The sequence below is a fragment of the Nannobrachium achirus genome (genome assembly GCF_963921795.1).
Source record: "Nannobrachium achirus genome assembly, chromosome: 3".
NCBI classification, from domain to species: Eukaryota; Metazoa; Chordata; class Actinopteri; order Myctophiformes; family Myctophidae; genus Nannobrachium; species Nannobrachium achirus.
Genome location: NC_137812.1, coordinates 62,186,194 through 62,200,112, shown reverse-complemented (window position 1 = coordinate 62,200,112; position 13,919 = coordinate 62,186,194). Strand labels below are relative to the sequence as shown.

Genomic DNA, 13,919 nt, shown 5'->3' with positions numbered 1-13,919 from the left:
GTCAATGTATCATGATGATTTGTTAAGTTAAAATTTATATTAGTGTTGTTTTTTTTTAAACCAAATATCCACCGGGTCAAAATGACCCGAACAGAACGAAGGTGTAGTGAATCTGAACAGAACTTAAGGGTTAAATATCTTTTGTATAAACACATTGTTTTTATCGAATGACTGATTGTCGTGTAACACTTTCAAATGACAGATCAGCTACTGCTAGTATGATCAGAGATAAAGATATAGAGTACCCTCTTGGTGTCATCTGTGGGGGGTCAGATAAGGGTAATTAGATACCTTGATAAGGAAATATATTTGTGCACCCTGTCATACAGTACCCAATATGACTATGCATGGGTGGAAGGGTTTTGAAATCACAGGTGTAGATGAAACTAAATTATAATGTAGGTTTAATATCAACTAAGGGCTTCAGAGTTAGTAAAGGGGGTCCTCAAAAGCTTCCAATCATTTTATATTAACACTGTAGAACTGTACACAAAAATAGCAGATCTACATGCATACAATGTTTCGCACTGCGAGACGTTGTGAGCTTGCAGATTGGCTATTTTCGCAAAGAGGTTTGGTGTAGGGGGACAAAATAGCAGACCGAGTACATATTATAATACCAATTTATTAGGTAATGATGGCTCAAGTGGTTAAATATATGAAAAAGAGCCATTGACATGACTCCAAAATACACTGATGTCTGTGCGGTCAAACAGCAAACAGATGGACAGACACAGATGACCTAGAAGTTGTACAATAACTATTACACATACAACTTACAATATACCATTGCCCCAACCATGTCATGCAATGTCACTAGTAAAGCAAAGTTACGATTTGAGGCAGGGGACAGTTTTAAAATTAGATAAGCCTAAGACCATCTGCTGCTTCTATTGGGGCTATCACACACACAGACACAGTTTGCATCACACATTCCCCCCCACCCTTTCCCCCTTTCCTCTCTCTCTCTCTCTCTCTCTCTCTCTCTCTTCTCTATGTCATCATTATTAGACATGCACACAAATTAAACAGTTAATAAAACTATTGAGCTGCAGTACCATTTCTGACCGTATCCCCTCGTGAATGTGTCAAATCATACACATTATAAGCAATAAAGCTTTTGCCTAGAAGGGTTCATGTGGTTAAATATGCTTATTGCTTAATGTCAGATAATATCCTCAGAGTTACTATAAAGTTGTTAACACTGTAGAACTGATGCCTAAAATATCAGATACACAATGCATAATATGATATTGCAGTGTAATGTTGTGAGTTTGTAGATTGGCTATTTTTTAATAATGGAGGTATTGATTAGAACGAAAAATAGTTGTTGCAATGTTGCAGACATACGCACACACACACACACGCACACACACACACACACACACACACACACACACACACACACACACACACAGTCAACCGATTTTTGCGACATCCTTGAGGGGCTGTTATTTCCCCATTCATGATCACCCCCCCCCCCCCCCTCCCCTTCCCCCTTTCCTCTCTTCTCCTCTCTTCTCCTCCTCTCCTCCTCTCCTCCATTCTTGCATACTGTAGTACTTTTAAAAACTTATAAACCAAAAACATAGAACCATAACACTTTAAAATATTAGTTATGATTATATTAAATATGCAGATTTTAAAAAATTTTATTCAATTAATTTATTCTAATTTATTCATTAATTAAAATATTTTAATCCATCGAATTAATTATGCATTAATTAAAATAGCGCCCCCTAGTGGTGGCAAAAACGCTACAACATATGGACTTAGTAGACTACTGGCGAGCCACTTGGAGGCATACGCATCAGAGGGGTTGGCCCTGTACTGGTGGACTAAAGAAGCCATCTGGAGGGAGGGAGGGAGAGAAAAGTAGTATGTGTGTATACGTGAGTGTGTTTCTTTTGTGTATATCGTCGTTGTCGGGTGGAAACGTTTTATGTACAAAAGAGTTCGTTTTGTATTTATAATTTTAAAAATGAACTAAACTAGTGAAAATAGCAGATCTACAAGCACACAATGCCTCGCACCGCGAGGCGTGGTGTGCTTATAGATCTGCTGTTTTCACTACTTCTGTGCGACAGCCTTGTATGAAGCTTTACTTGGTGAACAAACACAAATTTGAAACTGGGAGATACAAGGTTTCTGCCCGACAGTGACGATATGAATGATTATGTTTGAGAGATAAGATGGCCTCTTACATTTGCATAATCACAAAAGGAAACCTTCGCTCTCACAAAATGAATTTTCAAAGCTTTAAATGCATGAGCAAGCACAATAAGGAATGCGGTTCCACTTACATTTGCATGCAGGGCCATCTGCCTGACCAACAGGGGAAGGTTGCGGTCTGAAACAATCTTTGCCACAGAGGTGTCGACTAACCCCTCCAAATCTGAGAAAGAGAGAAAAAGACAGAACTAAGCAACACAAGCCTCCCAGAATGTGTGGTCTTCAACCAGCCAACATTGTTCACATGTCTCCTCCCTTCTTCACTCCCTCCACTCACTGCCTGCAAACCAGACAACCAAAGGTATGGCACCCCCAAACCCCCTTTCAAATTAAATTAGGCACAGTGCAGATGCAATTCTTCCGGAGTAACCCAGCATATTTCCCCTCTTTGCTGTCAGCGCATCATGCCGCTAATGGGAATAATTACAACATCAGGTGCAAGGATCAAATATCACAGCTGAAAAGGGAGTTTCAGAATAGTTTCACACAAAGTCTTCACTCAAGACGAGGTGCAAGTGAATGTGATAAATTAAAGGCTTCCCTGACCCTGCACGAATAACAACTGGTTTACGCAGGCTTTTGGAAAGGCAGAGACAGAAACTGCCCTTCTTTGGCATTCTCCTCATTGATTACTGAGTGGTGGAGCATTCTCAGGGGTGGGGTTTGCCATTCCTCAGGGCACACTGAGAAGACTATACTGTCTACCCGTTGGTCTTAATCAATCTATTTTGCATCGTGGTAACGAGCTGGGCCTTCTTCTTGCTGTGCACTCCTTCTCCTGTGTTTGCCTGTTCAACCTTATAGCCTTATCCACAACGACTGAGATTGTTCTATAACAAGAACCAGGCAAATGCGCAGCTCTATAAATCTGCACACTTCAAAGATCTGCATCTGCATATTTCTGTCCTTGTCCGTACACACACTTTTATGACTGCAGTTTTTTATTACAATATAACTTTAAATCCCTGCTCTTCTTTTTAGACATTTATAACCCGTCTGGTTTGACACGACAAGTGGTACTGCTGCCTGAAGATCAAAATTCTATTCTATAGAGGGTAGCTTTAAATAAGTAACATAAAAATAAACTATGCCCAGACTTGGCTGACGAAGTTTTAATCATTATTTGGATTGGATATGACAAGCCAGAGACAGGAATGACCCTGGCTGGTTTCTATCACCTTGTCTGTCCATTCATTAGATCAGCAATTCACAACCTGTGGGTTGTGAGGATAATGCAACAGGAAAAAAAAAAGAGAAACAGAAACTTTATTGATAATATAATATTAAAATGAAAGAATTAACTTAAATATATATATCGATATCACAATGAAAACTCACAGACACACACTATGTTATCATAAGAGTGTGTGTGTGTGTGTGTGTGTGTGTGTGTGTGTGTGTGTGTGTGTGTGTGTGTGTGTGTGTGTGTGTGTGTGTGTGTGTGTGTGTGTGTGTGTGTGTGTGTGTGTCAACATCATATGAGGCAATCATTGGCTTCAGAGTCTGGTATGATCAGTATGTTGTGGTGTTAGAGAGAGAGATAGAGAGAGAGAGAGAGAGAGAGAGAGAGAGACAGACAGACAGACAGACAGACAGACAGACAGACAGACAGACAGACAGACAGACAGACAGACAGACAGACAGACAGACAGACAGACAGACAGACAGACAGACAGACAGACAGACAGACAGACAGACAGACAGACAGACAGACATACATTATCATACAAAAGTATTACTGTCAAACAAACATCCCTCCTTCTGTTTTTAAGTGATGGGCTTACTGTTAAAGAGCTGGCCAGGTTTGGAAAAGTTGTGTCACCAGTTAAAAGGTTGGCTTCAGGGTGTAAATCGCCTTAATTGAAGCATGTGGTGTCACACAGGAGAATGATTTACATGATCTTGAATGACAGGACACAGGGAATGAATATAACGTTTAAGTTAACTTCAGATGGCTTTGATTACACTCTTTATGCCACTACAGATAACATGAAATGTTATCATCTGGTTAGATCATGCCCAGGACGGCCGCCCACTGCTGCTAGTGAAGGGGCGAGTGGGAAAGGGGGGAGGAGGGGTGCGCCATGGGGGCGCCCTGCTGCTGCAGGGGGCAAAGATGCTGAGGTTGTTGGACAGGAGGATGACGCTGGAGAGGGGGATGGATGTGGAGGAGGACTCGGTGCAGAGAGGGAATCTAGAGGTGACAGCATCAAATGATCGACTGAAGCCTCCGTATCAATTGAATGTTTTTTTCTGAAATATGATCAAATTGTTTAAATGAAACATGTATTAGTGTTGTTTGGTTTTTGAATGGTGTTTAAATAAAAAAGAGATTTTTAAAAGTAAAAAAAAAAAATCTCTCTCTCTCTCTCTGTCATTCTAGTTCGAGAAATCCCAGAGATACCCCCCCCCCCCTCTCCTGGAGAGGTATTAACAGGCGTGATTAAAGGTGTGATGTCACATCCACAACCTGTTTGTCAACATGGTTGGTGAGGTGTGTGTGTGCATGTGTGTGCCATAATTCCTCTTATCAGAAGAAAATGAGTCAAAGTTAATTTCCTTGTATCACACAGCCATTTTCTCAGACTGAGATTCACTTGTCAGTCAGCTTGAGACACGACACGATAAACTAACCGAGACGCAAATATCAATCAATCAATAAATAGATAAATTAATAGACAGACGAATTATTTGAACATCCTGGCAGACCGACAGACAGGTGAGTTATCTGCTACTTTATTAAAAAAAACAGAACGATCAATAGCCTAATAGTTCTACAAACTTTATTAGTATTACTACTATTTGTGTTCTTGAACAAGACACTGAACTGTGACTGAGGAGCAGATTAGTTTGTGTGTGTGTGTGTGTGTGTGTGTGTGTGTGTGTGTGTGTGTGTGTGTGTGTGTGTGTGTGTGTGTGTGTGTGTGCGTGCGCGCGCGCGTGCGCGCGCCAATGCACATTGTAAAGCGCCTTGGAAAAAAGCTATAAGAATGTGCCATTTATCATTTGTATTCATAATTTAATGAGCCTACTCATGAGTCATGATACTCCTTAAACATATGTTATCTTTGTTGTTTGGTCTTCTAGTATTCCTCTGGATGTAACAGCCTCAGAACATTCCAGGTCAGGTGTGTGATCGGCAGACAAAATGGCTTCCCGTTTGACTGGTCAGGAAGAGGAGCTGAGCTGCCCTGTGTGTCATGAGATCTTTAAACATCCCGTTGGGCTGTCCTGTGGCCACAGCTTCTGCAAAGACTGTCTGCAGGAATGGTGGACGGAAAGACCAACAAAACAATGTCCTCTTTGTCAGAGAAGATCCTCCAAAGACCTTCCTCCTACAAACTTTGTTCTGAAGAACCTGTGTGAGAACCTCTTGGAGGAGAAAGGCCGGAGCGCCTCGTCGGTGAGCTCTGAGGTCCTCTGCACCGCACACGGTGAGAAGCTCAAGCTCTTCTGTCTGGACGACCAACAGCCGGTGTGTGTTGTGTGTCGCGATTCAGAGAAACACGCCGGACACAAGTTCTTACCCGTGGACGAAGCATCTGGACGTTACAAACAGAAGGTCCAGGAATCACTGGAGCCTTTGAAGAATAAACTGAAGGTCTTTGATGAAGTTAAAACAGATTACGACAAAACAGAAAATCACATCAAGGTTCGGGCCAGGTACACAGAGACGCAGATTAAGGAACAGTTTCAGAATCTTCGTCGGTTCCTACAGGAGGAAGAGGAGGCAAGGATCGCCGCTCTGCGGGAGGAAGAGGCTCAGAAGAGTCAGGAGATGAAAGAGAGGATTGAGGGTCTGAGCAGAGAAATGGAAACCCTGTCCAATGCAATCCAAGCTGCTGAGGACCAGCTGAGAGCCCACGACCACGTCTCATTCCTGCAGAACTACAAGACCACGATGGAGGGAGTCCAGCTCACCCTGCAGGACCCACCGCCGCTTTCAGGAGGAGCGCTGATAGATGAGGCCAAACACCTGAAGAACCTGATGTTCAGAGTCTGGGACAAGATGAAGGACATTGTCTCCTACACTCCAGTCATCCTGGACCCCAACACTGCCCATCCAAAACTCATGCTGTCTGATGATCTGACCAGTGTGAGATATGTAGAGAGTCAGCAGCTTCCTGACAACCCAGAGAGGTTTGACTACAGGCTCCAAGTCCTGGGTTCTCAGGGCATTAACTCAGGGTCTCACAGCTGGGATGTAGAGTTTGGAGACAATAAATTCTGGCAAGTAGGTGTGTGTGGTGAGTCTTACCAGAGGAAGGGAAGACTCAGAGGGAGTGGATACTGGTATATATCCTTCTATAATGATAAATACACAGCAGTCTCCTCATCAAAGCCTGGTAAGACGGAGAGGACTGTTCTCTCAGTGAATCAGAAAGCCTGGAGGATCAGAGTCCAGCTAGACTGGGACAAAGGACAGCTGTCCTTCTCTGATCCTGATTCTAACACACACATACACAGCTTCACACACACTTTCACTGACACACTCTTTCCATGCATTGGTAATTATCATAAATCTCTTAAGATGTTACCAGGGAAGATCTGCGTAACTCTGGAAAAGCACTGTTAGAACGTCTTGCTTCCAATACAAAACTACTGAATATATTGATCTGGTATTGGTTAGGAGCTCTCCATGGGAATCAGAAGGGATTGGTTTATGACAGGTTATTAATAATTATTTTGAATTAAATGTGATTATTTAATTAATGATTCATTCCGTTTTGAATTGCTTTGGTATTATAGACAGACAGACATACAGACACACATTCACACAGCGATGGTGGAATGATATTTTCGTCAACAAAATAAATATATAAAAAAATAAAATAAAAATGTAAAAAGGTGCGATGTGACCGTGCCCTGAAAAGTAAAAGTCTGGTATTGGACATTTACTTGAGTAAAAGTACAAAAGTATTGGCATCAAAATGTACCAAAAGTAAAAGTACTCATTATGCAGAATGTCACATTTCACAGCTTTACAAAAGGTTTTGAAAATAGCAGATCTACAAGCTGTCTAGGTACAATGCATTGTGATCTTGTAGATAATCTATGTTCAAATAGCTGAAGTATATATAGGGCTGAAGTGGTTGGGGAAATCTCGCTTTTTTCAACGCACATCATTTCGACGGAGCGTCGGCAGGTATCGCTACTAACCCCACGGAGGTTAGGGTTAGGGTTAGGTTTGGTAGTCGAAAAAAAGATGACTTGTAGAAATAGCGACACGCTCCCGAAGTGGTTAATGCATGTTTTGCAATAATCAAAATCTACAAAGTAACTAGTAACTAAAATTGTCAAATAATTACAGTGGAGTAAAAGTACAATATTTGCCTCTCAGATTTAGTGGAGTAAAAGTAAAAGGTGAAATGGAAATACAACAGTTAAGTAAAAGTACCTCACAATTGTAATTATGTACATCACTTGAGTAAATTTACTTAGTCTTTTTACAACACTGGTATAAATGGTGACATGTTTGAAATGCTTATTCCTGATAACATGTTTTAAACTGTAGTGCGTCTTTGTTTTGCTATGTTTTGTTGTTTGTGTTAACTTGTGTTGTGTTTTGCTCTGTTCTGTCCTGTTAAATTGTGTTTGTCATATATGGTTTGAGTTTTCCTTGTTATACCGATATACTATCTTAGTTCCATTGATCCAAGCTTGAAAATACAATCGATTGATTGATCATTCAAATAATGAAAATGCAAGCGGATGCATTCCAGTTTTTCAAGAGGGCCTGATCCAGAAAGGTTTGGGAACCACTGCATCAGATCACTCACCTTTGCGGCACTGCAGGGTGACTAGGTTACATTCATAGTCCAGAGGTTTGATGATGACTTCCACAAAGTTAAACTGACCCTGGTGGAACACAGATGAAAAATGTCAGGAGAGAGTAGGAGCACACAGTGTGCTTGGGAGTTTTTTTATTATTATTCTTTTCATTGTGCATGTGTACCTTTATGGTTCCTAGTTTGTACTCTTCTCCCGAGTCGTTGTACACCACCATGACGAAATCGTTGCCAATGTGTTGTTTCTTGTTACAGCAGCCTTTGTCACTCTCTCTGTTTGGCATCAGAGTAGCTATGTGGAAAATAGCTGCAGACAAACACCTACACATTATTATAAGGACATATAGTGCACATCTATAATATACATGCAAAATGCTGTCATGCATAGCACCGTTTCTGAACTGCTCAAGCATTCACGGGCACAAAACATCATTTGACATTTAACCACTTTAAACACACTAGTCTTTTGTTTTTTTCTCGTCTAAAACACACTTTGAGCTATTTTTGGCGAATGTTCCCTCAGAAAAGGCATGCTGGGGTTCATGTTGTTAACATTTGGCCATTCAACTAACGTTAAATCCAGAGTGACAAGAAAATGTAGAATAAACTTAAGTGCTGCTTCACCATCGTTTAACCACTTAAACCCTACAGTTGAGCGGGGTGACGGGGTCCCCCAGGGCTCTATACTTGGTCTGCTCCTTTCCCCCTATCTATTCCAAATTCCTTTTCCGAAAGACGATCGAACTTGTAGATTGTTGTCGCTGAATGTTCGACCCCAGAAGAGGCATGTAATGTTTATCTCAATGGTTCTCAAAGTGGGGTCCGGGGACCCTCAGGGTTGCTTGAGGGTATTCCAAATGGACCCGTACAGATCTGTAACTCTGAGAGTTTTGTGGATCCTTGAAATAAATAAAAAAATGAGAACCACTGTTTGAGTGCCTATCCCGAATATGTTCGGGATATATTATCGCATACCAGAGTGCCTATCCCGAACATGTTCGGGATATTAAAAAAAAAAAAAAAAAAAAAAATTGATTTTTTTTATTTTTTATTTTTTATTTTTTGGACCCCATCAAATCTAGTGAACATGATTTCAATCGCGATTTTGCATGTTCCACCCCCATACAACCCCATCTAACATACAGGGCAGCCATGTTTGTTTACATAACATGTAAAACATAATGGCGATTATCTCAAGAATGCCTGAACGGATTTCCAATCGGATTTTTTTGTTTGAAAGCTGTGAACAAACTGCACAAATCCACTTCAATGCAATCCAGGATTGCATTGGATTTTTTAGAGCTCATTCTTCTCTGTTTTTTTCCCATGCATGAGGTGTGCAAGGTTTAATCATGGCTAAGTTGACGAAAATAAGGCTTCTAAAATGCTTGGTAACCAATAGCTAACTTCAAGCTAACTTCATCCTCTTCCTGTACATGCACAAAGGAAAGTGTTCAGGCAAGTCATGGCTGCAGGGCTTCTGCATATACCAGCATATCTCTATGGGATTTTCTATGGCCACTGGGCGCCCTCTAGTGGTGAACGGGGTGGCACTCAAAGAGTTAAAAGCAACCATTAGCAAGGAGTCCATGAGTCAGAGCTCACAATAATAATCAGACAATAGCAGTGCAACCCTGGAACGATCACGCACCACAGCAGACCTAGTATAGACCAGTGGTTCTCAACAGGGGGGTCACCAAATTATTTTGGGGGGGTCCCTAGATGATTAAGTTAATGTGCAACATTGTTATCTCACTCAACAGTTAACAAACCAACATAACGTTTAAGTGTATAGAGGGTACATGCAGATTTCTAAGGTGACAATTTAAGGACTTTTTAAAACCTCTAATATGACAGATTAAACATTGGCCAAATTGTCAAATATTAGAGCTATAAATTGTGAAAATAGCAGATCTACATGCTCACAACGCCTCGCAACATCTGCTAATTTCTCAATAGAACTGTGTTATACAAAATGTAATGCCTCAACTCTTAGAGCTCATCAGGGTGGTGGGTCCCCAGTTACAATATGATTATTTTGGGGGTCGCGGCCTGAAAAGGTTAAGAACCACTGGTATAGACAGACAAAAGCGAGAATGAGAGCTGAGCCCGCAGGGCATTCTGACCTTGCATGATGTCGTCATGCCAGCAGTAGGTGAATTCTCCATCGTCGCCGTACTGGTCCAGCCCACCCAGGAAGATCTGGTTGGGGTCACAGTCCTTCAGGTGGATCAGTTTGCCCAGGCCCGTCAGGAAGGCAGCGTAGCGGTTGGATCCGTACTCGTTGGACAGGATGGACACCTCATTATTCACCTGGGGGGTTGGAGACAGGAGATGAGTTACTGGTTTATAATACTAGCATATACAGTATTGCCTAGCCTCTCTACATAATCAGTAAAACACCTACTCAATTACACATACAGTACTGTATGTGTAATTGAGTCTCTAGGTGTTTAACTGATTATGTAGAGAGGCTAGGCAATATATCTCCACTTAATTTATCTCTGCCACAGTGAAAGATGTCACCACTTGTTCACCATGTAAAAAACAGCTTTTGTATTTTGTATTCTTTTTTTTCCCTGTGTACTGTATATGTCAGTGCTTCTCAAACTTTTCAAAAAGTAGTGGGAATAGAAGATCTACAGGCTCACAACGCATTGTGAGCTTGTAGATCGGCTATTTCCACTAGCAATGTTCTTTTTTAAGTATAACATTGTCAAATATGTCAGTAATTTCTTTGTATATTTAAGTCATGTGTCATGATTGCCATGTGCAACTTCCCCTTCCACAGGGCAAATCGAGAAGACTATACTGTCGATCTGTTGGTCTTAATCAATCTACGGTATTTTGCTTCGTGGTAACGAGCTGGGCGGCCTGTGCACTCCTTCTCCTGTGTTTGCGTGTTCAACCTTAAGTATAGCCTTATCGACTGAGATTGTTCTATAACAAGAATCAGGCAAACTTGTAGCTCCATAAATCTGCACACTTCATAGATCTGCATCTGCATATTTCTGTCCTTGTGCGCACACACAGGTTTATGACTACATTTTTTCTTTTCCAATCTGTATGGTAGAGTATGTTATTACAATATAACTTTAAATCCCTGCTCTTCTTTTTAGACATGTATAACCCGTCTGGTTTGACACGACAAGTGGTACTGCTGCCTGAAGATCAAAATTCTATTCTATAGAAGGTAGCTTTAAATAAGTAACATAAAAATAAACTATGCCCAGAATTGGTTCACGAAGTTCTAATCAGTATTTGGATTGGATATGACAAGCCACAGACAGGAATGACCCTGGCTGGTTTCTACGACCTTGTCTGTCCATTCATTAGATCAGCAATTCACAACCTGTGGGTTGTGAGGATAATGCAACAGAAAAAAAAAAGAAAAACAGAAACAGAAACTTTATTGATAATATTATATTAAAATGAAAGAATTAACTTAAATATATATATCGATATCACAATGAAAACTCACACACAGACACACACTATGTTATCATAAGTGTGTGTGTGTGTGTGTGTGTGTGTGTGTGTGTGTGTGTGTGTGTGTGTGTGTGTGTGTGTGTGTGTGTGTGTGTGTGTGTGTGTGTGTGTGTGTGTGTGTGTGTGTGTGTGTCAACATCATATGAGGCAATCATTGGCTTTAGAGTCTGGTATGATCAGTATGTTGTGGTGTTAGAGAGAGAGAGACAGACAGACAGACAGACAGACAGACAGACAGACAGACAGACAGACAGACAGACAGACAGACAGACAGACAGACAGACAGACAGACAGACAGACAGACAGACATTATCATACAAAAGTATTACTGTCAAACAAACATCCCTCCCTCTGTTTTTAAGTGATGGGCTTACTGTTAAAGAGCTGGCCAGGTTTGGAAAAGTTGTGTCACCAGTTAAAAGGTTGGCTTCAGGGTGTAAATCGCCTGAATTGAAGCATGTGGTGTCACACAGGAGAATGATTTACATGATCTTGAATGACAGGACACAGGGAATGAATATAACGTTTAAGTTAACTTCAGATGGCTTTGATTACACTCTTTATGCCACTACAGATAACATGAAATGTTATCATCTGGTTAGATCATGCCCAGGACGGCCGCCCACTGCTGCTAGTGAAGGGGCGAGTGGGAAAGGGGGGAGGAGGGGTGCGCCATGGGGGCGCCCTGCTGCTGCAGGGGGCAAAGATGCTGAGGTTGTTGGACAGGAGGATGACGCTGGAGAGGGGGATGGATGTGGAGGAGGACTCGGTGCAGAGAGGGAATCTAGAGGTGACAGCATCAAATGATCGACTGAAGCCTCCGTATCAATTGAATGTTTTTTTCTGAAATATGATCAAATTGTTTAAATGAAACATGTATTAGTGTTGTTTGGTTTTTGAATGGTGTTTAAATAAAAAAGAGATTTTTAAAAGTAAAAAAAAAAAATCTCTCTCTCTCTCTCTGTCATTCTAGTTCGAGAAATCCCAGAGATACCCCCCCCCCTCTCCTGGAGAGGTATTAACAGGCGTGATTAAAGGTGTGATGTCACATCCACAACCTGTTTGTCAACATGGTTGGTGAGGTGTGTGTGTGCATGTGTGTGCCATAATTCCTCTTATCAGAAGAAAATGAGTCAAAGTTAATTTCCTTGTATCACACAGCCATTTTCTCAGACTGAGATTCACTTGTCAGTCAGCTTGAGACACGACACGATAAACTAACCGAGACGCAAATATCAATCAATCAATAAATAGATAAATTAATAGACAGACGAATTATTTGAACATCCTGGCAGACCGACAGACAGGTGAGTTATCTGCTACTTTATTAAAAAAAACAGAACGATCAATAGCCTAATAGTTCTACAAACTTTATTAGTATTACTACTATTTGTGTTCTTGAACAAGTGTGTGACTGTGACTGAGGAGCAGATTAGTGTGTGTGTGTGTGTGTGTGTGTGTGTGTGTGTGTGTGTGTGTGTGTGTGTGTGTGTGTGTGTGTGTGTGTGTGTGTGTGTGTGTGTGTGTGTGCGTGCGCGCGCGCGTGCGCGCGCCAATGCACATTGTAAAGCGCCTTGGAAAAAAGCTATAAGAATGTGCCATTTATCATTTGTATTCATAATTTAATGAGCCTACTCATGAGTCATGATACTCCTTAAACATATGTTATCTTTGTTGTTTGGTCTTCTAGTATTCCTCTGGATGTAACAGCCTCAGAACATTCCAGGTCAGGTGTGTGATCGGCAGACAAAATGGCTTCCCGTTTGACTGGTCAGGAAGAGGAGCTGAGCTGCCCTGTGTGTCATGAGATCTTTAAACATCCCGTTGGGCTGTCCTGTGGCCACAGCTTCTGCAAAGACTGTCTGCAGGAATGGTGGACGGAAAGACCAACAAAACAATGTCCTCTTTGTCAGAGAAGATCCTCCAAAGACCTTCCTCCTACAAACTTTGTTCTGAAGAACCTGTGTGAGAACCTCTTGGAGGAGAAAGGCCGGAGCGCCTCGTCGGTGAGCTCTGAGGTCCTCTGCACCGCACACGGTGAGAAGCTCAAGCTCTTCTGTCTGGACGACCAACAGCCGGTGTGTGTTGTGTGTCGCGATTCAGAGAAACACGCCGGACACAAGTTCTTACCCGTGGACGAAGCATCTGGACGTTACAAACAGAAGGTCCAGGAATCACTGGAGCCTTTGAAGAATAAACTGAAGGTCTTTGATGAAGTTAAAACAGATTACGACAAAACAGAAAATCACATCAAGGTTCGGGCCAGGTACACAGAGACGCAGATTAAGGAACAGTTTCAGAATCTTCGTCGGTTCCTACAGGAGGAAGAGGAGGCAAGGATCGCCGCTCTGCGGGAGGAAGAGGCTCAGAAGAGTCAGGAGATGAAAGAGAGGATTGAGGGTCTGAGCA

At 41.7% G+C, this 13,919-nt stretch overlaps 1 protein-coding gene across 1 annotated transcript; it reads right to left on the bottom strand.

Moving 5' to 3' along the window:
* Window positions 1–203: 203 nt before the first annotated feature.
* Window positions 204–13,156, bottom strand: LOC308282371 (tuberin-like; the record flags this gene model as incomplete). Its single annotated transcript, XM_080722717.1, has 8 exons — window positions 204–259; window positions 1,785–1,851; window positions 2,304–2,395; window positions 8,013–8,091; window positions 8,189–8,328; window positions 10,148–10,334; window positions 12,120–12,246; window positions 13,146–13,156. 8 exons carry the CDS (start codon window positions 13,154–13,156, stop codon window positions 204–206), a joined length of 759 nt encoding a protein of 252 aa, XP_080578843.1.
* Window positions 13,157–13,919: the final 763 nt, after the last annotated feature.